The sequence below is a fragment of the Dendrobates tinctorius genome, unplaced genomic scaffold, assembly GCF_039654945.1.
Source record: "Dendrobates tinctorius isolate UK_male_01 unplaced genomic scaffold, ASM3965494v1 ptg000066l, whole genome shotgun sequence".
NCBI classification, from domain to species: domain Eukaryota; kingdom Metazoa; phylum Chordata; class Amphibia; order Anura; family Dendrobatidae; genus Dendrobates; species Dendrobates tinctorius.
The window spans coordinates 361469-374011 of record NW_027361734.1 but is presented as its reverse complement, the minus strand read 5'-3'; the positions used below and the strand labels follow the sequence as shown (position 1 = coordinate 374011).

Here is a 12543-nt window from a genome sequence, read left to right as displayed (position 1 = left end):
TGCTTCAGGTAGTCAGTAAAAAGTAGTTAGGAGTGTTCAAATCAAGAAAATGATAAGGGTGCCCATACTTTTGCACCGGTCAAATTTTGTTTAAATGCAGATTGCACATTTTCTGTTAGTACAATAAACCTCATTTGAATCCAGAAATATAACTGAGTCCATCAGTTATTAGATATATGAAACTGAAATAGCTGTTGCAAAAACCAAAATTGTTATAAAGAAAAAAGGTTAACATTAATAGGGGTGCCCAAACTTTAACATATGACTGTATAATGCACATCCCATAGCCATGCATAACATATAATGCACTCCATAGTTATTCATAAAGTATAATGCATTTTATGTTAGGTACAAATTTTTGAGTGGAATATACAATATTTATTCCTATCAGCATACAGGCGTTTGTAGCCGCCAGGCTGCTAGTCATAAAAGAACATTTTAAGCCAAAACAAAATAGATAGTGACTGGTACGGTAAGTTTTGATTAACAGACGATATCCATTGGACATTCCTCTCAGCCTAAGAGGACAGGGGCTACCTATTATACTAGAAACATGTAATTTGGCAGCTTCAATGTTCATTATATAAACTAAGTGCCATCTTGCCTAAATAAATGGAATCCAAGGTGCTTACCCGACCCTCCGGATCAGGTAATTTCCAGTCTCCTGTTCCCTGAATAGTAGCCTGTGCCGGTGACTTAGGGATTCTAGCAAACCCCACGAGCTTCTCTGAAAGGAGTCTTGGCTGCCTACATCATCTTGGATGGAGGATTTTCTCTCGGTGGCTGCTTCTTTTCTCTGGTTTTCCTGCTGCAGATCATGATGTTTCGGGCTGTGAATCCGCTCACTGCACGGCAAAGGTGTAGGGTAATACAGGCCTTTACTCTGTGTCTTCCAAGCATGGTATATTACTGGGGTATTACAGGATTTTTGCATGGGCTGAAGCAGGAGCAATGAGCTGAGAATCCCCCTCACATGCCTGCCAGACCACGTGCCCCAAAACATGATATAATTGTTAGTGACATGAATACATCATTACTTAATATACTTAATCATGGACATTTTTTGACATAATGGTCTCCATCCATAATATTCAATATTGTTCATGCAATATCATTTCAAAGACTAAAAACATATTTTCTTCCCTTCTAGAATGCGGAAACCGTCTAGCAGACATTGACATTGGCTCACGCATTGTTGGTGGGAGAGATGCACAACCTGGGTCGTGGCCATGGTTAGTCAGCATCCAGCAACCGATCGATGAAGACACCTTTATACACCAGTGCGGAGGCTCAATCCTTAACGATCACTGGGTGGTGACAGCTGCTCACTGCTTCAAGAACCATGAAGAGTAAGAAAACCCTTCACGGTCTTTGTAATACAGAATATAGTAAGATTCTTAGGGAATTCCTAGGGTTTAGGCCTCATTCAGATGTCTGTTTTTAATGTACCGTATGTCTTTGTTCCTTGTTTTTTGCAAATAGAACACATACCCACTATAATCTGTGTGGCTGTTCACATATTCATATTTTCTTTGCAGACTGAGTGATCCACAAAAAAATCATGTCCACATTATGCCCGTTGTTGATCCAAATCACGGATCAAATTTACCTTTACAAGTCTATGTGTCCATGATAATCACGGTCAGCAAACACATGTCATCAGGGTGCCGTCCGTGGGCTGTCTGTGATTAACATTGTAAGGCTAGTTTCACACTAGCGTTACCAGGCGCAGCGCAGTGCCGTCGCTAAGTCCCCCCCCCCCCCCGCCGCCCCTCCTCCGGTCAGCTCCTATGGTCGCATGGCGCTGCATGCAATCAGCATACCCTATATTTTGCGTTGGGTACGCTGGCCGTGCGCTGGTATGTTTTTGCCGGTGGATGCGCCCTTTTGGCGCGGCGCCGACGTGCTCCAAACGCACCCAACGCTAAATATTGGGTACGCTGATTGCATGCAGCGTCATGCGACCATAGGAGGAGCTGACCGGAGGAGGCGCGGCCGGAGGCGGAGCTTAGTGGCGACCCTGCGCTGCGCCTGGTAACGCTAGTGTGAAACTAGCCTAAGAGACAGGAGAAGGTTTAATTTAAAAAAAAAAAAAAATTCATCTGTGAAAATCACTGATCAAACACTAATGGTAAAAACTGACATACTGACCAAACACTGATGACACTCGGATTCAAAACACTGAGGAAATAATGGTCTGTGTCTTTACATACGAGAGTCTGAATGAGGCCTAAATGCTGAAAGTTGGTTTAGACTTCATGTGTACAGTATTTATACTATACGGCAGCACATTTAGTCTTTATTGCTGTTCTCCATCTCGGTATAATATTGGAACCATGCAGTAAATCCTTAAAGGGGTTGTCTGTTTTTCCGATAAAAGTCTGCAGGCATTATATGTGACTGGAGACTTCTGAGTCTCTACAGTGTGCTCACCACACTCTTCTATTGATGGCGAGACCACAAGTAAGAAATTTGCATGATTCCATCATTCCATGATTATTATTTTTGTATAACACCATTGGTTCCATGGTGCTGCACATGAGAAGGGGTTACATGCAAATTACAGATATCACTTACAGTAAACAAACTAACAATCACAGACTGATACAGAGGGGAGAGGACCCTGCGCTTGCGGGCTTAAGCTGGAGTCACACATAGCGACTCACCAGCGATCCCGACAACGATATCAACGTGTCAGGATCGCTGGTGAGTCGCTATGTGATCGCTGGTGAGCTGTCACACAGACTGCTTCACCAGCGATCAGCACAGCGACGCCGAGCGCGCGGCATCGCTGTGTTCGTTAGTTACCAGGGCGCTGATGCAGGGAGCTGGTAACTAACGTACACATCGGGTATCTAAGGGACGCACGTCCCTTGGATACCCGATGTGTACATTACTTACCAGCAGATCGCTTGTTTCCCGCCTGTCACACGCAGCGATGCGTGCTGGCCAGCGGGAGACCAGCGACCAAAAAAATGTCCAGCGGTTTCCTACAGCGATCAGCGATACCGGCAGGGGGGCCGGTCACTGATCGCTGTCACAGCGATCTCGCTGTGAGATCGCCGTTGTGTCACAAAACTTGTGACTCAGCAGTGATCTCGCTAGCGAGATCGCTATGTGTGACGGAGCCTTTACATTCTACATGATGATGGGGAAGGAGACAGTAGGTTGGGGGGTTGCAGCAGCTCTGGTGTTGGTGGGGCGGTAGCTCTGTAGTGGTGAGAAGGCAGCGGGGTCATTGCAGGCTGTAAGCTTTCCTGTAGAGGTGGATTTTCAGGTTCCATCTGAAGGATCCGAGTGTGGTTGATAGTCGGACGTGTTGGGGCAAAGAATTCCAGAGGAAGGGGAATATTCGGGAGAAGTCTTGGAGGCGGTTGGGTGAGGAGTGAAAAAGCATGGAGGAGAGAAGGAGGTTTACGGAGGACCCGAGATTACGTGAGGGAAGATATCAGGAGATTAGTTCAGAGATATACGGAGGAGACAGGTTATAGATGGCCTTGTAGGTCAGTATTAGTAATTTGAATTAGATGCATTGAGGGAATGGGAGCCAGTGAAGAGATTTGCAGAGGGGAGAAGCGGAGGAGTAGCGAGTAGAGAGATGAATTAGTCGGGCAGCATAGTTAAGGACGGACTGGAGAAGTGGGAGGGTGTTAGCAGGGAGGCCACAGAAAAGAATGTTGCAGTAGTCGAGGCGTGAGATGATGACGGAATACACAAGCATTTTAGTAGATTGAGGGTTGAGGAAAGGACGGATTCTGGAAATATTTTTGAACTGGAGGCGACAGGAGGTGGAAAGAGCTTGGATGTGTGGTTTGAAGGACAGGGTAGAGTCAAGGGTTACTCCGAGGCAGCGGACTTCCGGTACGGGGGAAAGCGTGATGCTGTCAATTGTGATAGGTCAAGTAAGGAAGATCTGTGAGATGTAGGAAAGATGATGAGTTCAGATTTGTCCACATTGAGTTTGAGGAAGCGAAAGGAGAAGAAAGAGGATATGGCTGATAGACACTTCCGGATGCGTTGACAGTAGAGATGTCTGGGCCAGAGAGGTAGATCTGAGTGTCATCAGCATAAAGGTTGTACTGGAATCCATGGGACTTTATGAGTTGTCCCGGGCCAAGTGTATAGATTGAGAAGAGTAGTGGTCCTAGAACAGAGCCTTGGGGGACTCCAACAGAGAGGGTGGGATGAGGAGGTAGTGTGGGAGTGTGAGATGCTAAATGTGCGGTTGGAAAGGTATGACGAGATCCCGGAAAGGGCAAGGTCTTTGATGCCAAAGGAGGAGGGGATCTGTAGTAGGAGGCAGTGGACAACTGTGTCGGATAAAGAGAGAGGGGAGGTGGTGAAGTTACAGAGCAGAGACGGGTGAAGACCAGGTCTAATGTATGTCCGTTTGTGTGGGTGGCTGAGGAGGACCACTGAGCAAGTCCAAAAGATGAAGTAAGGGACAGGAGTTTGGAGGCTGTTGACTGAAGGATATCAATGGAGATGTTGAAGTCACCCATGATGATTAGTGGGGATGTCAGTGGAAAGAAAGTGAAGAAGCCAGGTAGAGAATTGGTCAATGAAGGCAGTGGTCGGGCCCGGAGGTCGGTATACGACGGCCACTTGGAGGTTGGAGGAAGAGTAGATTCAGACAGAGTGGACTTCAAAAGAGTGGAGGATTAGGGAGAGAAGAGGTGGGATTGGGTTAAAGGTGCAGTTAGAAGAAAGGAGAAGACCCACTCCTCCCCCGTGTCTGTTGCCGTGGTGAGGAGTGTGGGTGAAATGGAGGCCTCCGTAACAGCGCAGCAGGAAAGGTGGTGTCAGAGGGTGTCACCCATGTTTCTGTGAGGCCAAGGAAGGCAATATTGCGAAAGAGAAAGAGGTCATGAATCACTTGAAGCTTATTGCAGATGGAGTGGGCATTCCAGAGTGCTCCAGAGAGAGGGAGCAGGGAGGTGGGCATCAAGAGCACGGGTTTTACGTTGGAAAGATTGCGGTAGTTCATATTAGATAGGGAGCAGTAGGAGGGGGTAGTAATGGGAGGTATGAGCTGTGAGGGTCCAGGATTGGGAGATATGTCACCAGCAGTGAGGGGAAGCAGAGAATGGGAAAGCAGGTGGGAGGAGAGTGGGTAGCTTGTTTTATGTTTTATTAGGACAGATCTGAAGTTGAGCAGGTCAGCAGAGAAGGTCAGGTGGGGAGGAAAGAGGGAGGGGGAGATGATTATTTGTTTAGAGGGTGCTGGGGTTTGGGATAGCGAAGGAGAGTGAGGATTAATGGAGAAAACACTGTGAGGACATATGTAAACATGGTGAAGTAGTAACATGGGTTAATAGAAAATCAGGTCCAAGTAATAAGAATTGCTTACTTGGCAGACATACCCAAAAGAGACAGATACATAGTGTGGGATCCTGACTCCTGCCATGACTAACTGCCGTTGAAATAACTGCAGGTTCTCGATACTTTAGCTGCATTGATACTTTTGCTGCAGGAAGACACATGCCAGACTCCACATGCGTGCCCCTTTTAGGATGCTACTAAATTTATGATTCCAACCACATCCCAACTAGACTTGCTCAATTCTTTAATATTGATTGATGCCAAGCACATCTAGTCAAAATGGGTCCGGAACTATACAATTCGCCTACTTGTGATTATTGCTCTCACTGGCAATACCAGAGAATCCTGACAGCGTCAGGTGAAACGATTCAGAAAACATAGAGTCAAAAGACTGGACTATCCCTTTAACTCAGACATATTGACTATTTGCTCAGTTCAGATATAATGATCAGATTTACGTATTTTGTTGACATGAAAGAGATATAACATTATATATTTATAATAAGACCTTAAAGGGGTTGTCCCATTAAGGAAATCTTTGTCTCTGAGCACAGTTTTTTGTTTGTTTTTTTTAAGAAAAAAGCAAATCGCACTTTACCAACCTTTCAAAGGTTCAGCACCAAGTCTCCACCACTGCTCCCAGTATTTGATATTGGCTATGGGCTGGCGTCATGCTTACAGAACTGCTGAACACGGTAATTGCCTGCTGTGCTGTTCACTTGACATTAGTGCTACAGCCAATGTGAGATACCAGGAGCAGTAGCGGAATCTCAGCGGTGGACCTGGAGATGGTGAGTAAAGAAAATTTTCAGTGTGTGTGTGTATATGTGTGTGTGTGTGTGTGTATATATATATATATATATATATATATATATATATATCTCTCAAACTAAAGGATTTCCTGAAAAGATACAACTTGATACAAAGTGAAGAGAAGTGACATTGCCATAATTGATTTGTAGAAGGAAAATGAAATACAGGTTACAAGACACAAAAAAGGACAAACACCTTTTAGGCTATGGCTACAGGGTGACTTGTGGTTGTGTAACATAAGATTAGTGTTGAGTTACGAAAACACAATAACAGTGAATGTGGTTGCATTGTGCAACTCAAGGTGTTATGGCCAAAAACAAACCTTGCTGGATTCTCTATGACCACCGTAAGGGCTCATGTAGACGACCATATTGTCAGTCCAAGTGCGATCCGACAAAGCATCGAATTTGACGAGGACCAATGTTAGTCTATGGGGCTGTGCACAAGTCTAATTTTTTCCTTGGACAGCGTCTGTCCGAGGAAAAAAATCACAGCATACAAGATTTTCAACCAATATTTAGATCTCATCTTCAGATGTTATCCTCCTGAGGACTTATTTTCACGGCCTGACGGGATGTAGAAGATGGATAATTTTTTTTCCATCTTGTTCTCATATGAGAAAATTGGACCACAGTGATCACATCCTGATCAACCTACGATCAAAGTGTGATTAGCATAATCGGACCAATTTTTTCAAGTGAGAGAAAATACGGTTGTGAGTCCCTAGCCTATCTCATTAGTTGTTAATCTTAATAATAGCCTCTAAGAAAAATATTCAGAATTGAGAGTCCTCAGTGGTTGATACCTTTTAATGGCTAACTGAAAAGATGGTAACACATTGCAAGCTTTCGAGACTACTCAGGTCTTTTCATCAGGCTAGACTAATACAAAATCTGAAGTCACATATTTATGCACAACACAGCACAGAAAAAATGCAATAGATAAGACAAGTGACGTGAAGCAGAACTAGCAGAATGTAATAGCCTCTAGTCACTGTATAGCTCTAGCTTTATTCTACTTTTCTCATAGTGCTAGTTTAGTATATAATTGCTTATGTCCTCTGATATCTTCATTTCTATTGTTTTAGCGATGTCTACTCTTGGAGGCTGGTTTTTGGACTCTATCAACTGTCAGTTTTTGGCCCAGAAACTGAGATTCGAGGCATATCCCGAAAGATTATACATGAAAATTATGACCTTGAAACAGAAGAAAATGATATTGCCATGCTGTCTGTAGAACGGCCAATCAGTTACAACAGATTCATTCAACCAGCATGCCTTCCTCGGAAGACATCAGATGTTTCAGTTAAGACTGATTGCTACATTGCAGGCTGGGGTGTGCTGGAAGAAGAAGGTATATCTGATTTACATGTATATATATAAATATTGCTTATTTTTGAGTATTCAATAAGTAGCAAAAATGGAAACAACAATATCAATCAAGACAAAGAAATGTTAAGTAAGAGGGTATTAGGAAGTACAGTATATGAAGATAGTAGGAAAGGTGTGGGGTCTATTATACTGTGCGCAGGTCAGTACACAGTGTGGAGAGTTGTATGGGGTCCATTCTATTGTGCAGAAAATTGTGTGGAGGCCAGCATATGTGTGAGGGGTGTGGGGACCATTATACTATATGGAGGGCTGGGTGGGGGGGCCATGATATTGTGTGGTAGGATGGGGTGAGTATTCCCGTAGGGAAGAGCTTGAAATGGACTCTGAGTCAGGTGACAGCTGTTGCGCACTTACTTAATATAAAAGGCTGGGATGGTGAAGTGGAAAAGAAGCTGGCACCAGGATATGATAAGAGGAGGATGTATGAGCTGTGTAACAACCCCAGAATATAGAAATCTGAGTGTCTTGGTACCAGAACAAGAAAGGACACAGATCACTGGATGGGACAGAGTGTCTGTCATGCTGAAGAGAAGCTTTGGGTAAATTGGGCTGTTACTTCCGGCACAGAAAAACGTAAAGGGTGTGGGTCGGGCCCGTGCTTCAGAGAACAAAGGCAGCCAGTGAGACGAACACACTAGGCATCGAGTGGCTTACATATTGGGGACATGCAGCCCAGCATGAAGTACCGGTGACCCCCATTAATGCCAATGTAACAACCAGAGTTGTCTAGACAAACTTATGCTGGCGACAGACCTAGTATTAGATGTGACGCCTGTTAAGCTGAGACATACGGGGCATATTAGTCACCTAACTGCCAGTTAATAAGTACATGTGTCATGTGTCACCACACTGTTGTCAGATATCCCAGGGCCGGGGGCTCCTTTCCTATCTGTAAAGCTAGGTGAACCATAGCTATCCCTGCTCCCTGGATTACTTCTAATGGTGAAAACGCTGTGGCCAAGTGCTTGCTGACCTACTGAATCAGCTCTTATCTTGTCCCCTCCCCCACCCAGGGAAGCGGGGAGTTGTGTATAAGAATACATTTTCCAGACTAACAAGGGAAGACGTACAGGGATAAATGAAAATGCCAATCATACAAATATGCATTCACAAACAACAGATTGGAACACTGGAAAATAAAGGATGGTAAAACTAAATATGGCAAGATGAGGATATACACACAGAGGAATTACTCAGCAACAGTCTTTAGATTAACACACCAAACACCTCCTCAAACAACCAGCTCCTCCAACTCCAAAATCATACAGAGTCTAAAAAACTTGGCATTCACGGGGTGATGAAGTGTGAGAAAAAAGTTCCATTTATTATGCAGCCAATAATATCGTTAAACATTTTCCTTTCAGTTGTGGACCTTCATCAGAACTAAAATATGATTGTAGTGAGGGGCATGTAACAAAAACAAAGAAGGGGGAGGAAAAAAATACATCAGAATATGCATTATATCAATATAATAATAATAATAATCTTTATTTATATAGCGCCAACATATTCCGCAGCGCTTTACAGTTTAACAGTTTCAAACCACAAGTCATAAGTAACAACGCTAACAATACAATAATTAAAGCAAAATAAGACGAAATAAGACGACCCTGCTATATATAAAAAGTAACATATAGACAACAGTATACCATAATAACACATGTCATAAGTGCATACAAGAAGGTGGTAGCCATGAAGAACTTGTTCCCAAGCGGAGAATGACTGTGATAAATGATGTAGTATTCAGTGCTATCCAAGACTAAGAGAATCCAGAGCATAGAAGCAGCTTTAAGGAAATGTGGATATAGCTGGAAAAGCGGAGGTTACATTAAGTGCAAGCGAGAAAAAGAATATCGGAGCATTGGAATGTGAGTACTAGGAGGGAGTCCTAGGACTGAGGTTCCACCTGGTACAGTTGTAGAAATTATATTTCCCAATGTGGCTGTCCTGTAGTATAATGATACTTCTATGTGGACTCAGGCTGCCTGGGGGGTTATGGGTAAACACAGATAATTATCACTTGTACTGTAAAAAATAGGAATCAAATATCACCTTATTAACTGTATTTTTAGGGAGTGGTGTGGAAACTGTACATAGCATAGGACGCATTATCATTGAGTATATACAAGGATCCTGCGGTAAAGATGACTGTGGCATAGTGTGGGAGTAGTATAGAAAATGTACACCGCATGGAACAAATTAGTATATGTGAGATCTTTAAGGGTATGATTCCACGGGCAGAAACCGGCAGTGCTTTGGACGCAGCACATGTCCGCTCCGTCCAAAGCGCTGCCGGCTTTTGTACACGCGGTGATTGCACATGTGTTCTTTGAACCGGGTGGAATCACCGCATCCTATACAGTGGACTGTGATATTTATCTTATAAATAGATATGCTGCAGTCTAGAAAGATGTGCCGCATGTGCGTATACGCAGGGAAGCCGGAGGCGTGCTTGCTCGCATAGTGGAGATTGGATTTCATAAAATCCCCTCCACTATGCTGTAATATCTGGACGCTGTGGATTGGACGCTGCGGCTGTACGCAGCCTCCAATCCACAACGTTTACTGACCGTGGAACTATACCCTTAAGGATGGCAAGCATTTAATCTTACAATGTAGTAATAACCTTGCTCTACATAAGCGCAGTTTAAATAGTAACTACCTTTTTTTCAATAAATCAACATTACAAGTGAAAATAACAAACTTTATATTATGTTATCAAATAAAAATGCCACTTTCCCATCTTATCAGTCTTTTGCACTGATCATTCACTCTCAAAAATTTCTCAAATCTGTCTACAAATCTGGCATTATAAAAAGCTGCATGGAGAAGAGTGTGCGTGTACCCCCTGACGAAGGCGAAGGCCAAAACGCGCGTTGGGGTGGGCACGCACATCTCCCCGGACCACACAGTGAAGCCTGAGCCTGTCATTTTGTCCAGGTAATGCATCCATGTTTTGCTCACATATGTGGCTAGGATATGCAGTTTATTTGTCTTGCTCCTGGTATATTGGCTCAATACTATTATTGATTTACTAAATTGTACCTCTGTGGTACTAACTATCTTGCTTCTCTGACTGGGTCTCACAGAGTTTGTTGTGGCCGTTTCCTTGTACAGCAGCATCCTTGCACAAATGTTCCATCATTCCCCCTTGTCACTTCTTGTGTCAATTTACATACTCTCTTTGTATGAAATTTAAATAATAAAGTTTTGTATGATTCATATAATTACCTTTTTGGACTAGTACATCTTTTGTTGCCTTTGAGAACTATTTCTCTTTTGACTACAGATCTGTCTGCAGTGAGGATCAGATTGCACCTGCTGCTATAAAGGTCTATGGAGAAGGAAGAAGCTTGGCTTAGTTTATATTTTTTACTATTATAGAAGGATAAATTCTAAGAATATTAAACACCAATGAGTTCTTTGATCATATAAAAGCACAAGACCAATGTCTAAGTATTATTATTATATAGCACTCTACCGGCAGCAGAACCACTTATTGAAAAGAAAAGGGAGCTTGTTTATGATTTCCGACACCCTATATCTTGAAACCAGATGATTTGTTAATGGGAAGCGGGGACCATCCAGATATTTCTAATGAATCCACCAGTTTTCTTCTATATACTGTGCTTCTTTTATCCATGGGATTTACTGTATTATGTGGACAATAAGTCACACCAGACTATAAGATACACTGCAAATTTTGGTGTGGAAAATAGGAAAAAAATTGTTATTAAATAAACTGTTGGTTCTTCTTATAGTCTATTTTAATGGTAGCTTACTTGGGGGGCGTCTGCTCTGGAGTAGAGTCACAGGAGGCAGGGTCGCTACTTCAGGAGGTTAGCAGTTGTAGAAGTGGGGCGATGCTGCGGGTCCTAGGCTCTCGTAAAGTGTCGGCGCCGGTGAGTGAAGTCCCCTTTCCTGTAGGGTTCCCTGTGGGGGGCTTTGGGAAAATGGTCGCCGGAGGCAGTGAATGCACAGATTGAGATCTCGGAAGACGAGATGAGTCATGTGCTCCAACTGAACTCAACAATCAATCAATTTCTGCACTTTTATTGGAAAAATTAATACAGTTATATGGCTTGAGTTTATGGTGTCCTATACCATGAGTTGCATGCACAGATTGAGATCTGGAAAGTCAAGATCTAGTCTCCCGAGATCTCAATCTCCAAGTGTAATGTGTAACAACTGATGCCTAGCCCTCAGCAAACAATTTCTGAACTAATGTTGGAAAAATTGGCTTGAGTTTATGGTGTCCTATGCCATGAGTTATACATATCATATTGTTTGATTTGCAGCCACTGAACCATCAGATTTTCTTCAAGAAGCTCAAGTGCAGTTGATTCCTAATAAGAAATGCAATAGCCGTTCATGGTATAATGGTGCCGTGGGTGTCTACAACCTATGTGCAGGCTATGAAAAAGGAGGCATAGACAGTTGCCAGGTAATCACATGTGATGGAATGTAGTAATTGATATTTTTAAGATCAATATGTAAATAATCTTCAGATATGTGCATTGATATATTTTTTCTATCCCTATAGGGTGATAGTGGAGGACCACTGATGTGCAAGGAACCCGATGCAAGGATATTTTCAGTGGTAGGAATAACTAGCTGGGGATCAGGCTGTGCTCAAGCACGAAGCCCCGGGGTTTATTCATCTACCCAATACTTTCTCACCTGGATATTGGAAAAACTTGAATCCACCCCCTCTAGGGAACAAGTCTAAAAAACAGAAAACATATTTACCAACAATAACACCTTAAACTTGTTTTCTTGAAAAATAAATTACATTTCTGCATAAGTATTTTCTTTTATTGTTTAGAGTACTGTAGCAAATGCAAAGGCTGCCAACATTCCTTGGAGCACGGTGTTGCAAGTCAAGCTGCATCTCTTCCATCGAAACAATGCTTCTTTGAAGGATATAAAGAGTCTAGAATAGAGATGGGCAAAACCCAAACAGTAAAGTTCAGTGTCCATACTGAACACCTACTGTGCGGATGTAAAGGTCGGCCAG

At 43.1% G+C, this 12543-nt stretch overlaps 1 protein-coding gene across 1 annotated transcript in view; it reads left to right on the top strand.

Annotated features, from left to right (window-relative positions):
- LOC141095089 (acrosin-like) overlaps positions 1 to 12330 on the top strand; it is a 75281-nt gene extending 62951 nt beyond the window's left edge. The window contains exons 3-6 of the mRNA XM_073580970.1: positions 1151 to 1349; positions 7223 to 7488; positions 11825 to 11970; positions 12070 to 12330. Of these exons, the coding sequence (XP_073437071.1) occupies positions 1151 to 1349; positions 7223 to 7488; positions 11825 to 11970; positions 12070 to 12255 (797 nt within the window). The 3' untranslated portion in view covers positions 12256 to 12330. The remainder of the gene's footprint in view (positions 1 to 1150; positions 1350 to 7222; positions 7489 to 11824; positions 11971 to 12069) is intronic.
- Positions 12331 to 12543: the final 213 nt, after the last annotated feature.